Source organism: Aythya fuligula, chromosome 10, assembly GCF_009819795.1.
Source record: "Aythya fuligula isolate bAytFul2 chromosome 10, bAytFul2.pri, whole genome shotgun sequence".
Lineage (NCBI taxonomy): Eukaryota > Metazoa > Chordata > Aves > Anseriformes > Anatidae > Aythya > Aythya fuligula.
Window position 1 is genome coordinate 6,418,877 of NC_045568.1, and position 27,258 is coordinate 6,446,134.

Sequence of the window (27,258 nt, forward strand, 5' to 3'; positions counted from 1 at the left end):
AAGTGGGCACAGAGCCCATCCCTTTCGTATGTTTGGCCGCAGACATTCACGTCGACATCTACCCGGCCACACAGCATGCATGCTGGAGGAGAGAGAGAAAATGGCTCAGCCATTGAGCACCTTTGCGGGGCCAGGTGTCCCTGAGGGACTGTCCCCAAGGGCCTGATCTGTCCCTGGCTGATGGGCAGGGCCAGAGGCTGTGGAGGGGAAGGGGCCCAGCAGGCACAAGGGTCCCAGCAGGCACCCACAGCCCGACCTGGGTCCCCCCTGCCAAGGAGCAGAGGGGCCCTGCTGAGAAAAGGGATACTTTTCTCTCACCTCGCTCCCTCGAGTCGGGAGCATTCTCGTTCATGTCAGACATGGTGCACTTCGACAGTGAGCACTTGGAGAGTCCCTGCCTCAGCGGTGCCGGGGTTTCTCCTGCACACACTCCTCTGCCGAACCTGAGGGAGAAGCAGAACGAGGGTGAGCCTGTAGCACGGGCCCTGAGGTGTCGGACCCCTCCTCCCTCGGCAGCCCCGGGCAGCCCCCTCCTCCCTGCCCTCTCCCCAACTCACCAAATCGCACTGAGGCACGGCCCGGGCCCAGCAGCCTTTTATACTCCCCGCGGGTCACAGTGGCCATTGTGACATCACCGCTGCGCGCCCACCGTTTGGTGCTAAACTAGAGCTGAGTGGTTCAGGGTGCACTGAAGGGAACCAGGCTAGAGCACCAGGCAGTGGGAGCTGAGCAGAAGGAGTTGCTAGGCTCGAGCAGGGCTATGTAGAGCTGCCCGTGATCAAATGGAAGGCACCAATCAGAAGTCTGTAACCATGCCCACTAGACATGTGCAGCACATGCAGCTGGCTCAGAAGCTGTGTAATGCCTTGTGTTGCAAAAATGAAGGGTCTCCAGTTCTTGACCATCTTGGAGTCTGTGTCGTCATTCCCTTCAACCCACCTCATTCATTAGTGGGCCTACATTGCCTCTACTGTTAGTTTTATCTGCAAGGTATTTGAAGCAGCTCTTTCTGTTGTCCTTGACCCCTCTCGCACAGTTTAATTCTAAGGAGGCCTTAGCTTTCCTAATTGCCTCCCTAAATCCTCTGACAACAGCCTTATATTCCTTGCAAGTGGCCAGCCCCTCCTTCCATGATCTATGGACTGTTCTCTACCACCTGAGTTTGCCCAGCACTTCCCTGTTTAACCATGAAGGTCTCCTGGCTCTCTTTCCTGACTTCTTACCTGTTGGGTCGCTCTGTTCTTGAGCTCAGAAGAAGCAGTCCTTGAACGCTAACCAGCTGTCTTGGGCTCCTTTTCCTTCAAGTACCTTGTCCCATGGGATTTCCCTTAGCAAATGCTTGAAAAGGCCAAAGTTGGCCCTACTGAAGTCCAGGGTTGCGATTCTTGGTACTCTGTTCCTGCCATGTGAGATCCCAAACTCCACCATCTCATGGTCACTGTAACCAAGGCTGCCCTTAACCTTCACCGCTTCAACCAACCCCTCCTTGTTAGTGAGGACAAGATCCAGCAGCGCTCCTCTCCTATTATTCCACCATTTGCATCAAGAAGTTATCATCAATACACTGAAGGTGAGAGAGGGAGTTAGGAGAATCTTATCAAGTAGTGATAGAGCGCTGACGGCATTAAACTAGGCTGCTACTTAGCGTCTTTGCTAATGTGATATATGGAGTGGTAATTCGTGTCAAGAAAATGGTTGATATTAATAAAGAAGGGGAAGATGTGGGAGTGTGGCCATGGGGGTCAGCAAGTCCTGTGGTTGATGACAACATTATACTCTTAACGATGAGGCCATCAGGAATATAAAAGAGTTTAGAGGGAACAAAGAAGGGTGATTCAGGAAACTCCATGCAATCTCAGGTTGCTTGTTCTCCAGCCGTTAAGGCATGGAAGTTTCTGGGTTATAAGTTGCTGTTATATTCAAAGTCGTTTGACCAATGAACAGTTGTTTTGAAAATGACTGCTGTGGGGAGAAGGGTATAAGAGGGGAGCTTGTCCTCAAGATGAAAAAAAAGGTGACATGATGAAGTTATGTCATCAATAAAGAAACAGAAAGAAGGAATGAAAAGGATCAGGCTGGCAGAATGGAGACCAGGATGGGAACAAGCACTTTGATCGCCTCATGAAGATAGGCTCGGCCAAACTCAGCAAACTGCTGAGAAGCTCCTACAGAAAGTCGCTGGAAATGGGCGCACCGGAGCTGGAGAGAAGCTCGAGCTGAGAGAAGCGGAGCTGTGCACTAAACAGCCCCTCACTGTTTGTTACCTTTTCTGATTGTACATATGTATAGGCATACTTGGGTTTAGTATGTAAAAGCAATGTTCTGTATATTTAGAATATTTGATGTTCGTGTGTGCGTGTTGGTGGAGCATGGACTCCCTGCACACCCAGCGCTGTTTACTTGCCTTTTATAGCTTTTATACCTTTTATAAATATTCCTTTTATAAATATTACTAAATTCAGATTGAGTTGAGACTTCATTTATAACACTGGTGACCTGGACGTGCCTTTTGACCCAGGCCCTATTGGCCTTGAAAAGGAGATGGATATGCTTTTCTTTGATCCGGGAAGAATGGGATATATAAGGCCCAAAGAACAAGTTGCTTGACAACTTAAAGGAAGAGATATTGTTCCCACGACTAGCCCTGGAATTCTCCGGTGTTTGTAATCAAGAAAAGGAATGGAAAATGGAGACTGTTAAGTCATGGAACTTAAAGGATTGTTTGTTACCTTTTCTGATTGTATAGGCGTACTCAGATTTAGTATGTAAAAGCAATGTCCTGTATATTTTGAAGGTTCGATGTTTGTGTGTGTGTTGGTAGAGCATAGATTCCCCGCACACCCAGCACTGTTTACTTGCCTTTTATAAATATTCCTTTTGTAAGTATTACCAAATTCAGATTGAGTTGAGACTTCATTTATAACACTAACTATGGTGCATTGTGCAAATTAACTAAAGCAAGAAGCCTTGCCCCTTACCAAGGGCAGTCTCCTAATAAGAGTGTGAGCCTATCTTAAGAAACTGGTAGAAACTGGTCCTGTGGATGGACAAAAGCCAAGGAGCAACTGAGTCTGTGCAAAGACAAGAGGTCAACTAGTAGTGTTGAGGAAGAGTCATCAATCTTCATCCCCATGACCCCCGACGACCATCACCAGAATACACTACGCAAGCGCAGATGGGAGGAGTTTATGGAAGTGACTCCTTGGAGCTAATTTTAATGCAAAGCGGGGACAGGTTATGAATATGTATAGACGTAGTGTGAAACTTCATGCATAGGTAACTCTACTGCATAAAACCAAGGCAAGTTGCTGTGTCAGGTGTGCATGACTTTGGTGGGACTCCCCCCCGTGCTGCCCAGCGCTGAATAAATGTACCTACTGTACAATCTTACTGATTGTGGAGTCCGTTTTCCGCAAGTCAAAGGAACCTCCTGGACTGTGGCTGGCTGGCTGAATAGGCCTTCCAGCAAATGTCGGGATAGTTGAAATCCCCCACAATAACCAGGGCCTGTGATCCTGGTCCATGGTGTTCATTCTACAAACATTGCAAAGATTCTGGACAGAGCTTGTGGCCTACCATTTCAATGCCAAGAAGGTTCTGGCTTTGCAGCTCTAAAGTTTTTAGGAGCTTGCCATTGCAACTAGGAGGTACGTGTGCCATATCATGTCTCACTGCCTGTGCATTTTCATCTAGAGATTTAGCACTGCATTTCCAACACAACCATTTTCCTGTACATAATAAGTGCAGAATGTCTAACCTGTTCGTCACAAGACCAGCAAAATTTCCTAAGTTAGTACATGTGCTATATCTAAACTCAGGTGTTGCTGAACTATACGGAGCTATTGTTGGTATTTCTGTTGTGCTTGAAGTTACCCAGAATGCTGCTGTGGGTGCTTTAAAGAGTATGCAGTAGACTGATTAATTTGGTCTCACAGTTGGCTATCCAATATTGTCTGTCCTTGGACTACATTTTAGCCTCACAAGGAGGTGTTTGCGCATCAATGAGTATTACCTGTTGCTTTTTTTGCTAACAAATCCAAGCAGATCAAACAAGATGTGAATATTTGTTGGTGACAGATCTGTACCTCCCACCAAATAGCCCAAGAACAATGTGTTCTTGAAGGCCTGTCAGCTGACGTGGCTGTGGTTTTGGCTACCAGGCCTCCAAGCACAGGCATGACATATCCAAATGACGTTAGTCCTCATTCTGACTGTCAGATTTTTGCCTTTCTGCATTTTATTTTGTATCAAATCACTATTTGTTATCACTCTTATCTAAACTGGTACCATATACCCATGTCTCAACCAAAAAACCCTCTCAGGAGTGACACCACTGGACCTAATGGGGACCTAATGCGTCTCCCCCACCTTGCACATTAGGAGGCAAGAGAGGTGCATCAGATATGGAGTCTCACTCGTAGTGATACACAAGTGGTCACAGGCCAAGGGATGGAGTGTTGGGAGCAGCCATAAAGGCAGTCTGCTCATAAAGGGGAAAATACTAACACAAATGGCCCGCTAAAACACTGGCAGAAGATGTCTGAGAATTGCTAGCCTAAGAACATGGCCTGGGACAAGGCCTGTGGATGAAAAGCATCCTTGAAAAGCACGTCTGGCATCTTTGACATGCAGCTGGGTGTTATAAGTTGCCCCCTTAATTAATTTTCAGAGAGCATTGTATTAATCATAGAAAGGAATTTATTGAGTAAGCAAACAGCAGGCAAAACAGTGCTGGGCGGCCGGGGAGTCTCGGCTCTGCCAACGGTGTGCACCTCACCCCTGCCAGGGTCCCGTTTTTATATCTTGGTAATTCCGGGATTACGCAGCACATCCTGGTATATTCTGCGACTGCGTGCACTGTTGCTAGGGGGTCGTCTCTGTCCCTCTGGTGGTCATGAAGATGAAGGCCGTAGTCTTCCTCAGCGTTGTGGTTCAACTTCTTTTTTTATTTGGTCATGTTGGCCCAGCGTGAGACAGGAAGGCAGGATGTTGATACACTAGTTTAGCAACTTATCAGGAGATGGTTACATGAACTTTGCAGCAGTGTCTTTGAACAAAAGAGGCAACTGAGATGCAGAAGGAGAGAAGGGGAGGGGGTTCTCTTTTTTGTTACATTAAGCAAAAGAATTTTCATAGTGTCTAGCCAAGCATTATACAGCTCCTTAATTCAGCAGGGAGCTTTTGCAACTCCCGCTCCTCAAACAGAACTCCTTGTTTTTATAATACAAAAGACAATGAACAAACATTTATGGTGTATTACACTGGGTACCTAAGAAACAGAGGTGTCCTGAGATAACATTGATAAGCTCAAAAAAAGGAACTGTACCGACAACATATAGTCCAGAAAGGTGAAAAATAGTCTGGAAAAAGGGGAAAAAGTCCAGAGAAAGTATGGAATTGTCAACTGTTGTTGGCTGTTCTATCTGGATGAAAAGACAGTCTGGGAAAATTAAAAGTTGCTCTGAGAGAATGGAAAAAAGTGTCATTGTCTATTGGCTGTCCTGGGTGAAAAACAGAAATTATTTAGAAATATTGGCTGCTCCGGACGGTTGTGGCCTACACCCTTCTATGTCTCTGCGATACAAAAATGACTTTTTTTTTTTTAATTTTTATTTTTTTCCCACAAATGGAGCCTCCTCTTGGGAGAAGTTCCCCGGAATGAACTTTTCTACAGGATCTCCCAGTTGAGTTACTGCACCCTCAGCGGGGATGCCAGGCTGACTGCAGACTCCTCGATGAGAATCAACTTTGGAGAGAGGCTCTGTCCATCGCCCACTGCAGGGCCCCCCTTCCCGGAGTGGTTTCAAAGCCCCACTTCAGGGAGCCGTTCAGTGGGCACCGTGCTGCTGCTATTTTGAATGATATTCCTATAGAGGCGAGCATTTAATTACTCACCCCCAAGCTTATTTGCTGCTTCACTAGGGATTAGTTCGCAGCAGTATGTGGTATCAAAATACAAATACACAGTGCTGCGACTGAGGGCTGCTATTACTGATTGCTGCTGCTGTGCAAACGGCTATGGACCTGCCTTTCTGCTAGGAATTTTGGAATAACTCTATCTCGCTTAGGAAGGACAGACAGCCTTTATTAGCAGTGCCCAGAGGCGACCCGCAGCAAACAAAGCCCCGGGCGGGACCCTCCCGTCGCCTCACACTCGGGCTCCGACGGCCCCGGGGACGCGGGGCTGCGGGCGGCCTCCTGCCGGGCCGGGAAGCCCCGAGGGGCCCGGAGCAGCCCCGGGACAGCCCCGGGGAGCGGCGGGCCCAGGCCGCGGCCCTGCCCGGCGCCTCCGCCCGTCTCCCGGCAACGCGCCCGCCCGCCCGCCATGGCCCTCGCGGCTCGCCGTAGCGCGGCGGCGGCGGCACGGCCGGGCCGGCGGTGAGTGCGGGGCCGCCGGGCCTGGGCCCCGCTACCGGGAGCTGCCCCCGGCGGTGCGGCACCGGCTGCGCCCCCCCGGAGGGGGACGGGGCTGGGGAGGGAGCGGGGGGCGCGGCGGGGCTCGGGGCCGGGGGGCGGGTGCGGGGCTGCCCCGCGGCGCCTCCCGTCGGCGCCGGCCGGCCCGGGGTGTGAGCCGGGCGGCCCGGCTGGGGCCGGCGCTGTGTTTGTGCGCTGAAACCCTGCCATCGGGGGGCAGAGGGGCTGCTGTGCATCCCCCCGTCCCCTCGGGTCAGTCACTTGGTCAGTCCCGCTCGGCCAGGCACTTGGCAAGCTCCCGGGCTTTCCTCGTCCCACCTCGTTTTCTGCCCTGTACGAGGCGGGCACCAACTGTTGGATTCCCCCAGTCTTTGCTCCCCTTGTGTCTTTGGTTGCTTTGTGCCACAAAGCCCCTGGTGAACGTGCCTCCCGGTGACGGTCAGCTACGTGGGTTATCAGAAGCAGGAGAGGGGTGTAATTGTCAGCTGGGCAGAACAGCGACTTGAATGAATTCTCGTTGTCCTGGCACGTGGCAATGGGCTCTGAGTTCTGCCCGTGCCTTTCGCTGTCATGGGGTCGGTGTGGTGGGGCTGCAGCATGGCTTAACGCTGTGTCTGCGGGGCTGATCTGTCTGCTTGGGAAGCTGTTGGGTCATTGGGCAGGTGGGACAGGTGAGAGCAGGGCTGGCAGCTGTCTTTGGGCTCTTGCGTGGCCTTGCCGTTAGCACAAGGACTTGGCTTCGGCTTATCCGGGTTGTTCAGGCCAGGCTCGTGAGCCTGCAAGAAAGGGAGAAGTTTAACGGCAGCGTCCTCCCCAGCAGGTTTGGGTCTAGGCGTCTGCCTGTCTTATGTCTGCTCTGGCACCGGTGCCTGTGAAGAATGACGTCGCGAGGTGCTGGGCCTGCTCTCTCGAGGAAGAACTACAGGCTGAGCACTGAGCCGGAGAAGTCCAAGGTCGCAGGTACGGGCTGGACACGCCTCGCACAAGCAGGACCGCTGTGGAACGGGGCGAGCGCCCCTCGCCTCGCTTGAGATCGCCTGCCTGCCAGTGGCGGTGGCCGTGCTGAGAGAGGCGTGGTGGGGCAGAAAGCGAGCGAGTCCCTGAGCAGAGGCGAGATTTTGGGAGGGCAGAATGAGGGACTCCAGCAGAAACTCGTGTCACGGTGCTGGAGGACGTGGTGCTGCCTGTCTTTGTCCCATCGGACTCTGGGAGTTCCCCTTGCAGGGCAGACGGCCTCTCGGGTTCTCGGATTAATGCTTTCCTCGGAAATGATGATACTGCCGGGCAGTCATTTGCTCTTGCACCGGCCACCCCAGCACAGTCCGGCTTGTGAGACCGCAAGGCTGGTATTTGAGGGCTGCGTGGCACCCACAGCTAAGGCAAGCTGCTTTCTGGGGCACCAGGGATTGTTTTGCACAAGGACAGCTACTGCAAGGCATACAGCCTTAAGGAGGCTGTGAGTTAGCCTAGGTGAGCTGTGCCTGCGAGCCTTTCTGTCCCCGCATCTTCTCCAGCACAGCTGAGAGATGCAGTAGCTACAGAGAATGTTGCAGGTACGAGCAGGACATCAGGAAGTGCAGGAGTGGTATTATGATTTTTATTTCCCTTGGGAATGAAACTGGGTCATCACACCCAGCTTTTGAAGGAACGTTATCTGGAAGTAGCAGAGCAGCGTTCCTGAAATGTAGTTTCACCCGAGGGGACGACTGTGCAGCCTCCCATTTGTGTTGGAGAGCAGCTCAAACTGGAAGGAGCCCCTTGCTGCGGAGATGCGCTCCATAGTGCTGGTGTCTAGGACTGTTAGTGAGGGCAGTGAGAAGGTAAATGGCTTCTTGAAGCTGTCTTCCCCCGAGCTGATGGGGAAGGTTTGTGCCTTTAACCAGGAAGGTTGTTTTCTTGTAGTTATCAATGTTTTGCTTGTACCTGAAATGAATGGTTTGAGTGTACCTCCTGACTCCTTAAGCTTACTTTTCTTTCCTTTTTCACAAGGGATAGTGAACAGCAGGCTGCTGAATGACTACCTGCATCGCGTCTTTACCAGTGCTGATGGGAACCAGCCCGCAGCTGCATACAGGTACTGGACTTCTCATTCACCAGACAGCAAGCAATGCCCTACCAGTCCCCAGAAAAGCCACACTGCGGTGCAAGGAAAGATCTTTTAGTGCCACGCAGTGACCCTTCTTAAAAGCACATCAGCACCGTGGTACAGGAATGACTGCAGGCTCTTGTCCTTTAATGGCTTTTCTAAACTGAAGGGCTTGACAGGAAGAATGCTTCAGAAATTTCTGCGTGTACAACCCCACTTACAAGATCACTAGGCAGTAGTTCTGAAGTAGGTGGGCAAGTAGGTGTTCATCTTATTGTTCCTGTTCTCCCTCTGGTTGTAAAGCAGTGTAACATGCACAGGTTTTACGCGCAGTAATGCAAGCAAGGTCATCAGTGCCCTGTAAACTAAATGCAAGGTTGTTACTGATAGATGGGAGACCGTACGTTTCTCAGGCTGAGGAACTGTTGGTGCTTTCCTCATTAGGAGCCTCCAAAGGAACGGAAACACAGAGTTGCTGTGCAGTGTCTGTTTTCTTCTGCTTGTTTTCAGATCTCCTTCACCTTGTAGCCCACCAACTCGTAGCTTTGGATGAGAAACACTTCCCTTGCGTTTAGTTCTTTTGCCAGAGGCAAGTCAGAGGAGCTCAGGGCAGGTACAGGTGTTGCAGAGTGAGGCAGGTATATAGCTGCTGCTGGCTGGCGGTGCTGCAGAGTGGCTGGGCTCACATTCCACGGGCTATATTTAGTGATGCCAGCTCAGATGTGAGCTCAGAGCTTCTAAAAATAGCTCTTGGCCCTCTATACACTTAGTGAGCTAAGGCTATTGTGGGGGGAGGCAAAGTGGGTTATGTTATTTTGCCAGAAGCTCTCCTGTCAGTGTGCCTTGGAACATCCCATCTGCCCAGGCGTTTTGGTTTTCTGTACTTCTAATTTCTTTGCCTGGTGATGAACGACTTGAAAGCTTAGAACTGGCAGTTTGTTTGCCTGGTCTCTCTGTTTTTTAGCTTCCTTCCACCCTTCTCCCTGGACTTGGCTATTTGGTAGAAAGCCCAGTAGCAGTCAAATAGGTCTTGAAAATACCATTTGCCACATGAGAGCAACTGTTATGGTATGGTATGTTGTCTTTGGACATTTCTGTTCCTCCGTGGAGCTCGTAGCAGACCTCTCTGTAGCTGTCTCATGCTTTTCTGGCCTCTCTCCAGATCTTCTCCATGCTAGCTGCTGATTAAGCTGCTTTGCTGAAGCCACTCTCTGTCATGCCAACCAAAGCTGCTTCTTCATTTCCACTTCTGTGCATCTTCACATCCATCAGATTTTTCAAAATGTCTCTTACCACAGTCTTAGGGAGGTCCTACATGTAAATCCTAGTCCCAGGGAAGTGAGAAGGTTGTTCCACAGAAGATTTTGGAAATGGGAACAGGGACAGGAATAACCAGTGACTCTCACAGAAAAGGGAGATTCTGTTGGTCCCAAAAAGACCTTCAGTATGACTGATGTTGTTCTGTGCAACCTTGAGAGGCTTGGAAAGGAAAAGAGCATGAAATGGCAAAGCGCTGCTGTTATGAAGCTATTTAGAGCAATATAAACATAGGGTGGTTGTGAGACAGTGACTGGATAGTGAAGTCATCATTGAAAGTCGCTGTAGGGAAATGCAAAGGGATGTAGTAAAAGGGGAACAGCCCCACCTTTGTGCATAAAATGATGGGTCATTAGCTGACTTCTGCATGTAAGTGAGACTGGGTAGGGAATAAAACAAGAAGAAAGTCAGAAAAAGCTAATAGGAAGCAAGGGGTTGTTAACAAAAGGATGAAAGATAAGGAAAACTATTATGTCACTGAATGAGTTAGTGCTTCATGCTCTTTTTGATTAACACGTGGTTCCAAAAAGGGTAACTTGGAACTGCAGAAGTTTTGAGGAAGGCTAAGAGCAACAGCCAGAAGTCGAATGGCTCCTGTATGATGAACTGCTAAGTAAGCTAGCCTTGAAATGAGAGAACTGGGGGAGGCTGCTGTGAGGAAGGTATCTGAAGGGGTAGCCTGGAATGAGGGGGTGTGAGATTTCTAGTCAGTACAAAAGGTTTGAAGACACCACGGTTTCTGCTGTTGTCAGAGGGAGGATGCTGGGCTAGCCTGACCTTTGTTTGAACTGCTTCATCTGCTGGTACAGTCTTCTCTTTTGCTTTGTATTATGAAGTACTTGGGAAAAGAACTAATCCTGACGTAGGCTGCATCTGTATGATGCTGACCGCAGCAGTCCCAGTCTGTACGCATTGATAATGCATGCTGGCAAGATCCTCTTGAGCAGACTGAAGACTTTAAAATCCTTTGTTAACTACTTTGCTTGTTTGTGCTGTGTTTGGTCCTTGGTTCATTCATGGCGCCAACATGCTGGTCAGCAAATACCTCAGATTCGTGGCAAGAAACAGATCAACAGAACTTCCTGGTTCACTGTCTGGACTGAAAGCCTTTCAAACCTGAAGGCAGAGTTTTCTGAAGAGCTTCTGTGTGTTGATTCCCTAGAAAGCACCTGACGTTCCAGAACCTACAGGAACACCTTGACCGGTTGCTAGCAGAGGAGAATGGCTCTGAAGACAGTCGAGGTAGGAGACACAACGTGTCTGTGCAATTTGTGCTTCTGCTTGTGCTGCTTAATTGGGAGAACAAGTTGTGCCATGCAAAACAGTTCCTTGCGTAAGCGTTCTTCTGCCCTCCTGTGCTCTAATTTATTGTCCCTTTAAATCCTGCCTGGCTTCAGTTCTGTGACGTGTTGGCCAAACATTTGGCTCAGAGTTTAGTTTGGCCTTTGAACTCTGCCAAAGTAAAATTTTCAGGTGACGTGGAAGGTTTTACATATCACCTGACTGCTGCATAGCTCAGACCTTGAGTGTTGCTGTGCAAGCTTCTTTTTAAATCGTGGGTGTCTTCTTTCCTGAAGTTCTCATGGGCTAACATGGATAACACTGTTTGAGTATGCTGCTGCAGCAGCAGAATTGAAGTGTTGTTGTAGTCTCGCAGGTGGCACTCACCAGGTGTGCTGCTAAAACCTAACAGGTTTTCTGCAATTCTTGTTTCAGATCAGGGAGCAGAGGGCCGGCTCGGTCCCTCTACTGTAGTGTTGGACCACACGAGCGGTTTTGAGGGGCTCCTGCTGGTTGATGATGACTTACTTGGGGTGAGTGTGATGCTGGCTGCAGCAGGAAATGGGCTTGTGAGACCAAAAGCACTCAGTTTGTTCTTCATGGCAGATCCCTGTCACTGGCTGTATGGTATGTTTTGGAATGGAGTCTGCCCAGAAAGCTGAGGGATCCTGGAGGAGATACATGAGCTCTCCTGGGAAAAGGTCTAGCAGTGCCCCTAAGACACAGCAAGCTCTGAGTGGAGCTGTGAGGAAGGGGAAGTGTCTTCTGGCCCAGGGGCTCACTGAAGAGCTTGGCTAAGCAGAGTTGGGGACAGCAGCCAGCTTTCCTGTCCCTCCCTCCAGTGACTACCTCTTCCTTCCTTCCTTCTAGTCTTCTGTAACAGTGGTGAGAGGCTGAGGCTGAAGCCAGGCCTTGCTGCTGCACTGGCTGCTTCCTTTCTCCTTTGTTTCCATTAGCTCCCTTCTGTTTCCTTAGCTGATGTTCCTTGGACAGAAAATCAGCTGTAAGAATCCACTGGAACTGAATCCTTTCCTCCTTCAGTCATTTCTCCATTCCTTTTGTACTGGCACTGAGCACACACAACCCTTGCTCCTGGGCTCGTTCCCTCTTTACTCGGTGTAGCCAGGAGGCTGCCCTTGTCTCCGCTTGTCATTTGTCTAGGATTCAGGTGTCTTTCCTATATAAAGGCCACCTTTGTATGCCTGGCACAATTCACTGGAAACCACGTGTCCCTTGTACTGCTGCCGTGCTGCATGTGTCCCTGGGGTTTGTCAAGTCCAGATGAGCTGTGGGGAGGATGCTGGATGGTTCCCTCGGGCCTGTTGGCTCTAAGTACAGCTTCAGAGATGGGGAATATGGCACGTCTCTTCCCCGCACTATGATCCATGAGTAGTTCTTCATCATGGTCTGGTTTTCAGGCCTTTTTGCCTAACTTTAAAATCTCTTTTGTTTGTCGGTCCAGGTGATTGGCCACAGTAACTTTGGCTCGATCAGGGCCACGACGTGCGTGTATAAAGGTAAGGAGATAAGTGGGTGATGCTTGGAGAAAGGTCCCAGCAAGAGTGTGTGGAGGGTTGCACAGTTAGATAGCTCAGGAAATTTTGAATATGTTGCTGTTCTAGATCTTGAGCACTGTCTTCCCCAGTTCATCCACTGGCTTCTCCAGGAAGTCAGGATGGAGGATTGCGTGGTACCCTAGTGAAAAATTGGGAGGGAAATGCCAGGGATGTTGCAGAGGTCCTCTGAGTGTCCAGATTCTCTTCTGTGGGAGCAGTGTCAGGTTTTGCTTCTCTAACAATGGGTCAAGCAGCATGGACTTACTGTGTGTGTCATCATTTTCTTTCAGGGAAATGGATTTACGAGGTGCTCATCTCTTCCCAGGGGCTCATGCAGATTGGCTGGTGTACTCTCAACTGCAGATTTAATCAGGAGGTACTGTAACTGCTGCACCCACCTGCTCTGTTACTCCACCACATTTCAGGTCAGCATGGAGCATTGCATTGGTGCTGAGGTCCTGTTCTGCTGACATTTTGTGCCCACCACACACACTAGAAATGCCAAATCTGCAGTTAACAGATCTTTGCTCAATTCTCCTTCTGTCCTCTGTTCCCGGAGTGGTGTGTAGAGCGAAAGGCTCATGCACTGGCTGTGTTGCCTCTGCATGGATGTGTTGCTGGCAGGTTCTCCAGAGCGTGCATGGCAATGCCATGCTGGCTGCTGTCTCTCAGGAAGGCCCGCAGCAGCCAGTACTACAGATCTTTTTCGCCCAGGGGAGGCAGGCCCAGGCCAGCTCTCGTCAGGCGCTGGGTGGGATGCTTGATGCTGGGAAGGTGTGCCAGCTGTGGAGTTTCACTAACCTGCCACTCCACACTGCGTGAGAGGGGAGGTGACAGGCATCCTGAGGGGCTGTTTTGGCAGTGTCATATAACAGTACCCTTCATCTGACCCCAAAGTCACATATTATATGTGTCCGAACCAAAGATCACACAGGTCATTGGATTCACTCTGCCCAGGCAGAGCATGTGTGCTGTCAGCTGCTCTCCCTGCCTGCCAGTCTCCCCCTTGAAGCTGCTCTTGCAAGGAAGGGGATCCTCTCTGCTTGGTCTGGTCTGAATCTCTTTTGTACTTTGGTGCAGGAAGGAGTTGGAGATACACCAGATTCATATGCATATGACGGCAACAGGGTGCGCAAATGGAACGTGACCACTACCAACTATGGCAAGGTGAGTACTGTCCTCCCAGGAAGGCAGAGAAGCAGACATCTCCTTCTGCTCCCTGGCTTCTTATGGGCTCTGTGAAATGTCCTTGGGCTGTGCTCCCTGCTTCAGTGTGCTCTTGGGAAGGCTGTGTGCCAGCACTGATGGGTACTTGAGAGGTGCTGTGTGTGCCATGTAGGTGCTTTCTTTTAGCAGCCCCAACAGGCTGATCCCCAGCATAGTGATGCTGGTGGTGTCTGGAAGGCTCTGGTTCTTTGTAGCCCATCAGAGGATGAAGCAGTGTTGGTATAAGTCTGATCCCATGCACATCCCTAGTGCTGGAGGGGGAAAAAGATCCTAGCCAGAGGCAGCTTCCAGCAGTGTCTGAAAATGCCACATGAGCTGCTGTCAGAAGGAGCTGTCTCTCCTGCAACCCTGAATCACAGGGGATTGGTTGGGTTAAAGTCTGTCTTCTGGTGTGGGAACACCCTGGATATATGTCTAACATCTTTCTTCTCCTTCTACTGCAGTCTTGGGCGGCAGGAGACATCGTCAGCTGTCTGATAGACCTCGATGAGGGCACCATTGCTTTCTGCCTGTAAGCATCTTTCTCCCGTTCCTTGTTTTGCAGGTGGCTGTGTGTCGTATACGTGCTTTGGCACAGCTCAGCAGGTTGCTGAGCCCTCTTTCTACCCTCTCTCCTTTAAGTTCCTCAGCAGCTCCAGCCTCTGCTTCTCTGCTTTGTGTTCAGAAGCCATCTAAATGGACTTCTGAGTCTCCAAAGTCCAGGTGGGAGCAGCTGGCAAGAAGGTGCCCAAGCAACTCCTAAGTCTATTTAAAGTTTCCTAGGATTTTGGAAGGGAAGGCATGTGCTGTGATGCTTCATACCACAGCTGGCTGAGCCCCACTGACGCTTTTGTGGCCAGTGTAGACCCTGCCTGCCCTAGACTCACAGGGAGACGGCTTCTGCTGTCTTTCAGGAATAGTAGACTGAGACCATTCTCCTTTTCTTTCCACCAACATCAAATGGATGAGGCCAAAAATGTCACCTGCCGGTCAGATATCTAGTAAGGATTTAGGTTGCCCTTGGTGCTGAGTGGGGCTTTTTGTATTGTGCAGACTCTAATGCCTTCCCATGCTGTTATATGAAAATGGGAATTGTGCTGTGCTTCCCAGGGCACTTGCTCAGCAAAACTGTGGGGTTTGCATGTCTGCCAGGTGAGGAGCCGTGAATGACTGATGTGTCCATGTTGGCAGGGCTCTGGGAGGGGAATGCCGATACCTGGGTTGTCCAGCTGACCACAAAAACCTCCTACTGTGGCTCAAGTTTTGTTGGTTTTTCTTCTTTCAGGAATGGCATATCTCTGGGAACTGCTTTTGATAACATCACAAGAGGTGCTGGAATGGCATACTTCCCTGCTATCAGTCTCTCGTTCAAAGAGTCTGTTGCTTTTAACTTTGGGAGCCGTCCACTTCGATATCCTTTGGGTGTGGGAAGAGGATGTCTAAAGGGAGAAGAACCTGTCCTGAGACCACCCTTTGAGGCTATAGAATATACGTACCTGAGTGCAGTTCACTTTTTCTTGGTGCTTTTGCTCAGAGCAGAACCAAGGAGAGAAGCAGCCATCTCTCAGTTCACAACTGCAAGGCACGCAGTCACTTTTTCTGGTGCCAGCAATTGCTGAAATGAGGTTTGCTTTGAGCTCTTACTCAGTAGCTTATGCTGCAGCTGCATGATGTCAGATCCCAGGCACTCAGCTCCTGCAAAGGTCTCACTCTCCAGGTCTGGAAACCCTCATGCATTTGTGCTTCTGAGCCTGTTGGCTTTGGGTCTGTTCCACCTCTCAGCCATGCAGGACCTCTGACGTGGTAGGAGCGTTGCCTGCAGTGTCTGTGCAGAAGCTGAGACCTGCAGCCCTTGTCAGAGCAGTCCTGGATGTGCCTGTTAACAGCTGTCGTGGAGGCTCCTGGTGGTCTTTCTGATGAGGACAGAGCATTTAGGGAAATCCTTGGTGGTTGCAGTATGGGCAAAGTGGGGAAAAGATCCTGTGGCTTATCATCTATTTATTTGATTTGAACTGTGACTTAGGCATGCATGGATATAAAGTAAAATAGAGAGACACTATTTTCTTTGCACAAACAAAAGAGGTCCTGAAAGGATCAGATTGCACCTTAACACTTGCCTACGTATCCAGTGGAAGGCTACCACCCCTTGCAAGACCCTCCTGTTGCAGACCTCGTGAAGGCTCGCAGGCTTTTAGGCTACCTGAAGAACGTGATCCATATCGGGATCGATGTGACGGTAGGCTAAAGTTCCTGAGCAGGTCTGTGGGGCCAGGAAACATGGTTCTGCACTCCTTTGTACCTGCTGGTAGCCCAGATGTTTCCGTACACCTATGAGTCTAAACACCTGCTTGCTTTTGCATGGGGCATGCACATCTCTGGACTTGCAAAGTGGGATTCCTAATAGTTCCACCCTGAGGCTAAAGTTAAATCATACTGGGCTTTGTTCTCAGTCCTACGAAGTTTTCTTCCAAGGGGTGATGTTTGTTGGGGTCAGAACTGATGCATGTGATATTGCAGCCTGGAAAGAAACTTGTTCATATCCCAAACATTTTCCTGATGTCCTGGTGCCACGATGCAGTCAAGTTCTCAAGCCAGGTCTGCCTTGAGAACTGTTCTGGCTATACCAGTGTTCACCAGAAAACGTTTTTTCCTCTAGGGCGAGAGGTGATCTGTTTCTGCAGGGAATGCCCTCTGCTCTGATCTCAGCTACCTTGGAGGCCCGGCTTACTAGCTGAGGTGTTCTGCAGGGATTCCCATTTACAAGTAGTCACACGCATTCAAACCATGTTCTGGAAAAACAGATTGTCAGGCTGCGTGCACGTTACTGATAATAAATGACGTCTGATCTGAACTACACCTCTCCAGAGGCATGGTCCCAGATGCCTTGCCACCCTCATTTGTCACATTCAAGCTTTCTAGCCCAATGAGGCGTGGGGTAGCAAACAGTGGCTACTCCAGGCCCCCAGTTTGTTCAGTCGTTGGTGCAGGGTGGACTGGGCTCGCTCCAAGCTGTGTGTTTTTCTGGGTTTGGCATTGCAGGAGGGGAAGCTGGTGGAGAAGGACACATCCATGTGGCAATTGCAGGGAGAACCCACAGTGTTGATCACATTAGCCCACATCTTCAATTATTTCTCCCCTCTCATGGTGAGTTTTGACTGCTCATTGCAAGTTTCTATAAGTACCTCGTTTTGTGCTTGCAAGGGGAGGTGAATTGGGCCCTGGCCTTTGCTGGGGAGTGACTCTGCCCTGGAGGGCTGTTGACCTGCCTGTCTGTCTGCAGTGCAAGGTGTACCTGGTGGAAGATGTGCTCATGACCTTCCTGTTGAGCATCCTGGAGCGAGGAGGGGCAGTGGAGGCCCATCCCCTTATTCAGCAGCTGCTGGATCTCATGTGGCTTCTCATGGAGGTGAGTTGCTAGGGCACTGGTTCATCCCCAGGGAGGCTATTGGAGGTGCTGAGCACAGGAAACTTCACCCAAAAATACTGGTAGTGATCAGCTTCTTTCCCTTTCTGGAGATCAGATTCCTGTTTTTGCAGTAGGTCATCGTTTCCCTGAGGTTGTCTGGCTCACCAAATGAAGCCAAATGCCCCAGTGGGGCTGCTGAGTTTGTCGAAGAGACAGCTCTTATCCCGTGGGCTGGCTGCTGGTGGGGCTCAACAGAGCAGCTCCTCCATCATCACATTTACACCAGAGTAACTTGTCTTTCCTTTTGGGGTTGGTGCTGCCAACACTGTGTGTTGGGTAGGTTTCGGGGACGTGGGCGTGGGTGACTTACCCCAGCCAAATGGGGCCTGGGACTTTGGCTGCTTGTAGACATCTGCTGGGTTGGCTTTACTAGTGCAGCTGCTTCTCTCCCTGCAGCAAAGTGATGGCACCAGCCACTGCTCAGACTCCCCTGCTGAGTCAGGGGAACAGATGCTGAGGGTTCTGAGCACCTACGTTTTCAGTGCAGAAGTGAATGCTGCATCCTTCCAAAGCCATACTTGGAGACCTGTTGCTGTTGCTGACACCTTGCTGTTGCTGTTCAACGTGTTTCTTATTTTCTCAGGAGTATGAAGTGCACGAGTGCCTCAAGCAGCTGCTGATGTCACTGCTGCGGGCATACAGGTTTTCTCCCATCATCCCAGACCTGGGTTTGCAAGTAAGTTTTACTTCTTGATCCCCAGAAATTTGTGACTAGCCGGCTTCTATTATGTCCCCTTGTGCAGGGGTACCTGATGTTTTGGATAATCTGCAGTTGTTTGATCTAGAGATGACAATTCTGTGCCATTGTACCTCATAGAGAGTTGTGTCCTCTCCTGTAGATGGAGTCAGTTTCGCTTCTTCTGTTTCCATAGATTCACTACCTCCGGCTCACCATTGCAGTGTTGAAGCATGAGAAATCCAGGAAATATCTACTCAGCAATGTTCTGTATCCTTTGTGCCTCCTCTAGCCTTCGTCCCCCCTACCCTCAATAACACAGCCAAGGAGACTGCAGGGATCTGCAGGGCCTGAGAGGCAGAAGCCACCCCATCTTTGGGAGTTCATTTCTGATTGCTCAGGTCTCCTCTGTCTGCCTGACACCATTCTCTGCAAAGTTCTGCTTTGAGGATGGGGAAGCAGTGCCACGAGGGAAGGGCACATCCACATCACTAACACACAGGACTTTATTTCTACCTGACCAACCTCTCTGGTGTCTTTAGAGCATAACCAACCTTCTGAGCAGTCCAGCTGCCATTATAGCATTTGGGCAGCCAGTGTGATAGAAGCCCCTGCATGGGGCTTCTCCCAGGAGAAGGGGGCTCTGGATTTTGCGGAGCTTTTAGTGATTGTTGGAGAGGGGTCTCTCAATATGGCTCAGGGAATGCACCCTGCCCCTTCTCTGATGTAGCTGCTGTGCTTGCTTTAACGTTGCTGCAGCTTTGATGTGCTCCGCTCGGTCGTGTTCTTCTACATCAAGAGCCCGCTTCGGGTGGAGGAGGCTGGTTTGCAAGAGCTCATTCCCACCACGTGGTGGCCAAACCGCTTCACCAAGGAGGTGAGTAAAAGGAGACTGAAAGGAATTTGGTGGCCCACTGTACCCATCGCTTGCTGGCCCCGTGTTTCCAACAGTGTTAACGTTGGTGGTTTAGGCGTGCTGCTAGGTGCTGTCACACACTTGTACGTTGTCTCAATGAGCTTCTGTTCCTCCTTTGCACTTTTCCTTGTGCAGTGCTCTCTTCTTAATCAGGGTCTGTCCCCCAACCAGGGCAAGGAAAGTAAGGATGTGAAGGAGGAGAGTGCTGAGGAAAGGCTGAGGCGGCGGGCGTATGAAAGAGGCTGCCAGCGGCTCAAGAAACGCATCGAAGGTTTGTGAGGAAAGAGGGAAACTGCCAAGACCCCATACCTTGTGTGCAGCCAGAGGGACCAATCCATGAGCTGCAGCATCTCACCAGGGGATGTGAGCAAGCCACCCTTTAGTGGCTGTCCCCTTTAGGGGCATCCCTGTCAGCTGGGGATGGATTTATTGCTAGGTGGAGAAGGAGAAAATTCTCACAGTGATGGGACTAACATTCTGCTGATGCTGGTTCTTCCTGGGTGGCCTGTGCTGGGGAGGTGGCCTTTCTCCTGGTGACAGGGTGCTGCAGTTGGGGTTGTATGGGTGGTTGGTAGTTCTCCAGTTTTTGTTGTCTGACAGCAGACTGTTGTGTCCCTCTTCTAGTGGTGGAAGGTCTCCAGGTTCAGATTCTGAAGTTGCTGCTGAACAACAAAGACAGAGGAGGGGTAAGCACTCTGTGGATCTTTTGCTACCGTATCTCCACATCCCAGGACTTGTAAGGTACAGATTTCTGCACTTTCTGTTAGAGTTTGAGTGCCAGTTCTGGGGCCAGAAGCAGTTCTGGGAGTTGCGTGGCGGCTAACACATCACAGTGTCTGTACAGAAGTTCGTTTGTTGAGACCTTCAGTCCTCAGAAGTAGTTCTGTAACCGATCCATTAAGGCAGGCTGAACTGCATAAACTGAGACTTCAGACTCTGTTTAAAGGGGTATCAGATGCTTTGCCAGTGTTAACTGGTTATATGAGCTGCATCTAGGCCAGCCTTGGGTCTCTGTTGAACTAAGCAGTCACAATCTGACTGCAGTTCATTCCACTCTGACAATTAATAATAATTCCAGAGAGAAATGGAACATCAGCTATGTGAGCGTGTGCCTCTAGGGAGCAGGTGGAGAGTGCTCATCTGGGTAAAGCTGAATACCTATTGGCCGTGATTGTCCTGGTACAGGCCTCAGAAAACTCAGCACGGCATAGCAGTGGCCTGTGAGATACTCGTGGCTGCTCCAGTGTTGGTGGAGACTGGGTCAGGTGCTCTTTGCTACGGAGTGTAGCTCCCAGGCAGACACTGGGAGCTGCTCTGTTCTCAGTACTTTCAGGCCCCACCAGTACTCAGGCATTACGCTAGTCCCAGACCTTTTTGTGGGGTTTCTGGATGCGTGTTGATGTAGAGTTACACTGGGGGTCTGCCTAATTAATATGGAAAAAAATACGGTGCCCCTCTGCTTTAAGTGCCTGAAGCCTGAATGCACCCCTGGGCAAGTGTGATTTGAGGCAAACATATTCCAGAGGTGGACAGTTAATGCCTTTCCATGTGAGTTCACCATCTCCTTTTCTTCCTGCCAGGGGGAAGCCTCCAGATACATCTTCCTAAACAAATTCCGCAAGTTTCTTCAGGAAAATGCTAGCAACAGAGGGGTAAGTTGGAGGACCAGCCTTACTGCAAGCCTCACCCTGAGAGCTGGCTCCTCCAGGGTGGGAGCTCTTACCCTTTTGGCTGGGCTGCTTCCAGCAGATGAGCAACTGAGATCTGGATATGGCAGTGTGTGGGGAGGAGGGAGAAAATCTGAGGCTAGAAACCAGGGAGCTTAACTTAACCAAGTCCTGTGTAGTGATTCAGGTGGAAGGAGATCCTTGGGTGTGAGTTGAATATCCTGCTAAAATCTCTCAAGTGCAGCTGTGTTGTGCTCTGCCACAGTTGGCCTGCTGGCTTTGGCATCCTCTTCCCCACCTGGTTGAGGACTGGCCTTCCAGCTCTGGGTCAGGCTGTCAGCCTGCAGCTTTAGAACCAACCCTTTCTTCATCTGCCTCACTGTGTTAAAGAGCAGCCCTCCTTTAGTGGTGGAGCACGTGGTATACATCCTTCTCTATCAGCCCAGCTTGTTTTGGGGCCAAGGACTTTAGAGATGGAAGCTGCTGCCTGCCATCAGAGCTGGGCTCCATCCCAGTGCTGGAAGCTAAAGGTGCGCTTTGCAAACTGCAAAACGTGCTTTGAGCAAGGCTGAGAACAGGTTCCTTCTGCCTGTCCCACGTGGCCACTGGGTCTGAGATGCACTTTCACACCTGCCCTAATGGCTGAACTCTCCTTGTTGCCCTAGAACTTGACTGTGCTGTGCCCGCCAGAGTACATGGTGTGCTTCCTGCACCGGCTTATTGCTGCCCTGCGTTTCTTCTGGGATGGCCACAAGGCGAAGACCCCTGCTGCACTGAGCAGTGATGGTAAGGTCTGGTGGAGAAGCTTTGAGGATGCTTCTGTGTTTGGGCCAGGGTTTGCCTCTCCAGGATGCCGAAAGTTTTACGTTTCTCATGGGTGCTGGTGCCTTCTGTCACCCTGTGCCTGTATTTCCCAGTCACTCTTGGAAATTCCTATATACAGATCTATTCCACTTAATACCTTGACCAGTTCTGGATAATTCCTTTGAGAATTGCAGAATATCACCTCTATTTGCTAGTTCATCCTGTATGCTCTGGAGCAGAGTCCAGTATTGATTATGGGTCTGTAGGAGGGTAGCTCAGTGGTCTAATAGTTCAAGTAGAGGGAAAGATATTTGTCTATTTTCTTGGTTCTGAGACTGTGGGATTTTGGGGAAACCAAGTCAATGCTAGTTGCTTTTCCACTCTTGAACCCAGCTTTGCCTGTCCCTTTTCCTGCTTTTGGCTTATGCTTTCAATAAGTACCTTACAATACCCTGTGGGACTCAGTGTTGGAGCTGGAGTAGCCGGGTGGAAAGCTGCTGAGTTTTCCAAGGATCCAATTTTCCCCAGTGCCTGTGGCTGGGAGGCTTGCTGTCAATGACCATCACTTGCTCTTGTTTCTGTGCAAATCTCATACTTGCTTCATGCTGTAAGTTGCCTCTGCCTCAATGGCGTGTGTTCTTACAAGAACACAAGTTGTCACTCAGCGTGGCTTCAGGCTGGGCCCTGGGGTCTGTCTTAGGGCTTACCTGTGTGTGCTGGTGTGTGTGTGGCTCCTGTGCATGGCACTGATGGGACAAACAAATCTCCTTCTCTGCTTCAGAGGCGTATGTCCCTCCCCAGCTGTTCTATAACGGGAAGGTGGATTATTTTGACCTTCAGCGACTTGGAGGTCTCCTGTCTCATCTCAAGAAGACCCTGAAAGGTAAGTGCTCTCGCTTCCAATACCTTCACCCCAGGTCCTGGCTGAAGTTCACCCAAGAGACATCCCAGGGAGGGAGCTGTGAATAATTAATTGTGATTAAATGGAAAGAGAGGAGACTTGAGCTTTAATGAGATGCAAGTTACTCTAGAGAAGGTAGCATCTGTCTGGTGTGGAGTGTCCTTTAAGTTTACAGCTTTACATCCCTGACTGGGGCACTAATTTGTCATCTTTTCCTAATTGCGTGCTTTGGCCTGAATGTTCAGTTGCAAACTTCTTTCTAATCTGATATCCTGATTTTCTCTTGCTGCACTTTTATTCCTTTCCCCAGACTTATGGTGTGTGGTGGGCATAAGGGAGAGGAGCTGAGCACTGTATCACTCTCTGTGTCAGAGCACCCCCAGCCTGCCCAGGGGCAAAGCCAGGGAGGCTGCCTGTAGGCCGGGGGTTAGCTCTACAGTTTGCCTTGGCACGTAGTGGCACGTGAGGCCTGCAGTGGTGGGACTGGGCATCCAAGTCGAGCAGTCCTTCGGGGATCTTGCTTCAGCCTTTGGCTGGTGGAGGAAAGGGGGATGGTGTGGGAACACCCGCAGGGGTAGTGCTCTTGCTGCTCCCCAGCCAAGGGCTGGGAGCTGTCAGAGTGCTGCCCGTCAGCGTGGCTCTGCTGGGGGTGAAAATGTCTGCATGCTCCTTGCTGTAACGCTCCAACACGGAGCAGCCCCGTGTCCTTCCTGGACAGCTTTAAACCCATGGCTGTGGACTAGAAGACACAATGTTCAGGCTTTGTACAGCATAGCTGTCATAGAATCAGAGAATGGTTTGGGTTGGAAGGGACCTTAAACATCATCTAATTGCAACCCTTCAGCCATGGGCAGGGACACCTCCCACTAGACCAGGCTGCCCCCAGCCCCATCCAGCCTGGCCTTGGGCACTGCAAGGGGTGGAGCATCCACAACTTCTCTGGGCAGCCTGGGCCAGGGCCTCACCACCCTCAGAGTGAAGAATTTCTTCCCTATATCTAATCTAAATCTACCCTCTTTTGGTTTAAAGCCATTACTCCTTGTCCTATCAATACACTCCATGACAGAGTCCCTCTCCATCAGAGCAGCCTTCCTCTGGGGTTTGGGGGACCTGCAGTCCTAGTGAATTGGGGACATACCATACAACGGGGCAGTGTTGAAGAGTTGTAGGCTTATCAAATGGTCTCAGGCCCTGAGTTCCCTTCTCTATGCTACTTCAGTTTGTCCCCAGCAGTTGTCTCCTGGTTCCTCAGTTATTCTGTGTGCTGCTGGTAGGAACAGGAACAGAAACGTGTTCTGGGTGAGCTGCTTGGTCTTTGTTCTGTTAGCAAGGGCAGATCTATGCCACGTAAGGGGGACGGTGAGCCTATTCTGATGCAGCGCCAAGCTTCACTGGCTGCTTCTCTGCTGCTGAGAAGCAGGAAAGAAGATGAGCCTAGGGCTGTGACAGGTAACTCGTGCATTCACAGCTGCTCTGGTGTGCTTTGTGCAGATGACCTGGCTGCAAAAGCCAATGTCTTGATTGACCCTGCAGAACTGCAGTCAGTGACTATGGACGATCTTGATGAAGATGAGGAATCAGCGACATCAGCAGCACAGGTGAGCCATGTACTGCGATTCATCAGTGGGGCCCCTGGTGCTGGGGCAGCAAGCTCAGCCTCTAGCTACTAGAGCTTTGCTTTAGAGAGCAGTGTCTGGGCTGGGACTGTAAGCAGCCCATGAGCGATCAGGTGAACAGCTAAGCATGCACGTGAGCTGCTGTAGATCAGCAAGGTCCTGGATGCCCCAAATCTGAGCAGCAAAATTTTCTCTTCTCCACATTCTGACTCATCACAGACCCAAATGTGCCCCCTCTCTTCAATGGCAGCTCTTGACACTTGCATTTGAAGGGGTGCAAGGCAACTTCTTGCTGTGCAGATCTGCTGGTTGTGCCTGACACGTGCCCTTAGGAAGGAACACAATACACATTTGCTAACTGGCCACTGCTGGCCGAGACACGGCGGGGAAAATACCTCCTCCTGCACCAAAATCTTTGCAGGGACAAGCTGTCAGCAGCCTAACAGCCGGAACTGTTCCTCCCTTAATTTCTTCTCAGTCCCAGCGTCCCTCTGCCGCCTTGGCCATCGGTGGGGCTCTTGCCAGACCTGGCTGGCTCAGCTCGCCCACCCTGGGCCGCGCCAACCGTTTCCTCAGCACGGCGGCTGTCAGCCTGATGAATCCGCGGCGCCCGCTGGGCACCCTCGAGAAGGTCAAAGTGCGCACGCTGAGCGTGGAGCAGCGTACGGAGGAGGACAGTGAGTACTGCTGCATGGTGGCGTGGCCCAGCTGGTCCCTGGGAGAAGGGCATCTTCAGTTCCCAGTACTCTCAAGAATAAAGCAACCTAATTGCTTCCAGCATTGCTCCTTCCCGTTTCCAGGCCATGCTGAGACCTGCAAGTCCTCAGTCAGCCACTTGGCTGTCCTGCATGTGACACTGTTGATGGTGTCACTCCGTGCAAAGAGATGCTGCCTTGGCTTCTGCAAGGGCAGTGAGACTTTGTGGGGATGTAGTGCGGAGGCAGCACGGTTGTTGTTGGGGTGGGACCAGGCAGGTCTCTGAAGCACAGCCTGGGTCTGTCTGAGCAGGTCTGCCAGGTCAGCCCGATGCAGGCGGTGAGATGGGGACGGTGTGTCTGTGTGACTGGTGAATCACATGGGATGGGAAGGAAGAATGTGTTTTAGATGAACAGCAGAGCTTTGGCCGCTGACTTGGGAGAGGTGCAGGCAGAAGCTGAGGTGCCAAAATGTCTTGCTGAGAACTTCTCTCCTGTCCTGGGGGCGGATTGCAGTTGAAGGCACCCATGGAAACGAGGGTCTCTTATTGGGGAGACCCCCAGAGGAACCAGACCAGCCCATCACAGAGAATTCCCTCCTGGAAATCCTGGATGGGATAGTGATGATGTACAACCTCAGCGTCCACCAGCAGCTCGGGAAGGTAAGTGACACATGCTTTGCAGGCATCCATTCTCCCAACCTCCATTGTTTCTACACGGACTCTCTGTTTTCTGCTTGCTTAGTGACTGTGTGTCCTCCCAACCCCCATGGGGGATCTGTTTGCATGCTTGTGTATCTGGAGGAAAAAATACCCTCGTTTATTGTTGGAATCTGCTTGTTTTTCAGATGGTTGGTGTGTCAGATGATGTGAATGAGTATGCCATGGCACTGAAAGACACAGAGGAAAAAATCAGCCGCTGCCCAAAGAGGGTAAGTGTCTCTGGACTCCTAGCTTCATTCTCTGGTAGCTCCTCAGTACCTGGCAGAAAGCATGAAGCACAGTGCCTGATTTCCAGCCTTGGAGCAATGTCTTGTTGGGGTAGTAACCCATGCCTGGAGCTGGCAGCCACGTTTCATGCTGTGCCAACCCATTGTACCACTGCCTCAAGGAACAGAGGCACTGAAGTAATTGCTTCGGCTTCCCCCAGACAGTCTGTGGCAACTTGCAAACCTCTGGGTGCTGCAGGCAGCTTGGAGCCAGTCTCCTGGGGTGGGAATGTGGGGTTACCCCAGGATTGTGATTTATGGTTTGGAAAGGTTTCCTGTTCAGAGGAGACTCTCCAATCTCCAGCCACACCACTTCTGCTTGGGCTGCTGGGGCTATTCCTTATATCTGTCATTCACAAGCACAATGAAAGGTCCAGAAGAAAAATAAAAATAAAAATAAAAAATAAAATAAAAAAAAAAAAGAGGAAATACCCTGCTGTGCTGGACTTATGTCCTGTTCCAGCTGTCAGAGACTGAATGTATCTGATGATGCATTAAAAAAGTATCTCTGACAGCAGTTGACCCTAAAGCCACTCTGCACACTGGACCAGTGTCTGCATCAGGCCCTGTGGGCTGCAGCTGGGGCCAGTAAGTGCTTTTTATAGCACTGGTTCCCACTCCTTCTGCAGAAAGGCTGCTGACCCCTTCCTTTCCTGCTAATACTCCCTAGCTAGCCCCAAGGTGTTATTCGCTTCTGTGTTGTTTGTCCAGCTCTGAAAAAGGATAATATGAGTGGAAGTGGTATCTGCCTGTGCATTTCTGTACTCTTTTTCAGAGGAGAGACATCCATGAGGAGCTGCTGAAGAGCCAAAAGGTCTTCTCTGAGAAACTCAATCACCTGAGTCGTCGCCTGGCTTGGATAAATGTCACCATCTATTCAAAGGTGGGCAGGAGTGCAACGTGGGCAGCTCAGAAGATACCAAGAGCGCGTGTCTCTGTATCTGTGTTGTCACACGTGACGTTTTTGCTGGTGCTGGAGCAATGCTGATCTGTGAGGCTCATTTCTACCTTCATGTGCATGAAGAGCCTCCTTCCGAGGCCTGGACCCCTTCCTGTCCCAGCTTTGGTCCCTAAGTGTTTGTTAGGACACATCCCGATCTGTTCCGAGCTTTGGGTGGTGCTGTAGGCTTTCCCTCGGGAAGTCAGGTCTCTGCAGACAGAAGGGTTCAGGTCAAATGCCCCGTCCAGTTCCTGGGGAGTGCCTAGAGGACAGAGGCTACTGTGAAGCATTTCCCTGAGCTGTGCTGTGTATCACAGGGAGTTCTCACTAAGGCTCTTCCTGCAGTCTGCAGGAGCCAAGTGTTAGGCTTTTCTGCTCAGGTGTTCTCCCCTTCTTCACTTGGTTCCTATGGGGAGAGAGGGCTTTGTACATTCAGTAACCCACTGACTGTTTGCACAGGTTGTTCTTTCTTCCTTGCATTCACCATCTTCTGGGGTAAGGTCTCTGGACTGTTTTCTCATGAGCAGTTTGTGCTCTTACACTCCGCAGATCTCCTCTTCCTGTCTTCCTTTGCACATTGCCTTGCCCCATCTGTGTTTGTACGTTTTTTGGTGTTTTTTTTTTTTTTTTTTTGTGCTGGGGAAGAGGACACATTTCTCCCAACATGCAGTAGCAGCATGTGTCTCAGGATGTAAACAGGGAGTGGAAGAACAGTGGCTCCTACGAACA

At 50.6% G+C, this 27,258-nt stretch overlaps 1 protein-coding gene across 2 annotated transcripts in view; it reads left to right on the top strand.

Annotated features, from left to right (window-relative positions):
- The first annotated feature begins 6,324 nt into the window (after positions 1 to 6,324).
- RNF123 (ring finger protein 123) overlaps positions 6,325 to 27,258 on the top strand; it is a 47,028-nt gene continuing 26,094 nt past the window's right edge. Inside the window, exons 1-26 of one of the 2 annotated variants that reach the window (XM_032194030.1) lie at positions 6,325 to 6,378; positions 7,235 to 7,374; positions 8,404 to 8,488; positions 10,980 to 11,059; positions 11,534 to 11,631; positions 12,561 to 12,615; positions 12,945 to 13,030; positions 13,735 to 13,821; positions 14,325 to 14,392; positions 15,146 to 15,271; positions 15,982 to 16,096; positions 16,900 to 17,004; positions 17,141 to 17,266; positions 17,910 to 18,002; positions 18,199 to 18,272; positions 18,762 to 18,879; positions 19,090 to 19,189; positions 19,543 to 19,604; positions 20,499 to 20,570; positions 21,251 to 21,371; positions 22,171 to 22,272; positions 23,782 to 23,888; positions 24,385 to 24,583; positions 25,118 to 25,263; positions 25,449 to 25,532; positions 26,365 to 26,472. In XM_032194030.1, the coding sequence (XP_032049921.1) occupies positions 7,293 to 7,374; positions 8,404 to 8,488; positions 10,980 to 11,059; positions 11,534 to 11,631; positions 12,561 to 12,615; positions 12,945 to 13,030; positions 13,735 to 13,821; positions 14,325 to 14,392; positions 15,146 to 15,271; positions 15,982 to 16,096; positions 16,900 to 17,004; positions 17,141 to 17,266; positions 17,910 to 18,002; positions 18,199 to 18,272; positions 18,762 to 18,879; positions 19,090 to 19,189; positions 19,543 to 19,604; positions 20,499 to 20,570; positions 21,251 to 21,371; positions 22,171 to 22,272; positions 23,782 to 23,888; positions 24,385 to 24,583; positions 25,118 to 25,263; positions 25,449 to 25,532; positions 26,365 to 26,472 (2,499 nt within the window). In that variant the 5' untranslated portion in view covers positions 6,325 to 6,378; positions 7,235 to 7,292. Of the gene's footprint in view, positions 6,379 to 7,234; positions 7,375 to 8,403; positions 8,489 to 10,979; positions 11,060 to 11,533; positions 11,632 to 12,560; positions 12,616 to 12,944; positions 13,031 to 13,734; positions 13,822 to 14,324; positions 14,393 to 15,145; positions 15,272 to 15,981; positions 16,097 to 16,899; positions 17,005 to 17,140; positions 17,267 to 17,909; positions 18,003 to 18,198; positions 18,273 to 18,761; positions 18,880 to 19,089; positions 19,190 to 19,542; positions 19,605 to 20,498; positions 20,571 to 21,250; positions 21,372 to 22,170; positions 22,273 to 23,781; positions 23,889 to 24,384; positions 24,584 to 25,117; positions 25,264 to 25,448; positions 25,533 to 26,364; positions 26,473 to 27,258 lie in introns of those variants that run through there. The other variant, XM_032194032.1, reaches the window with a different exon arrangement.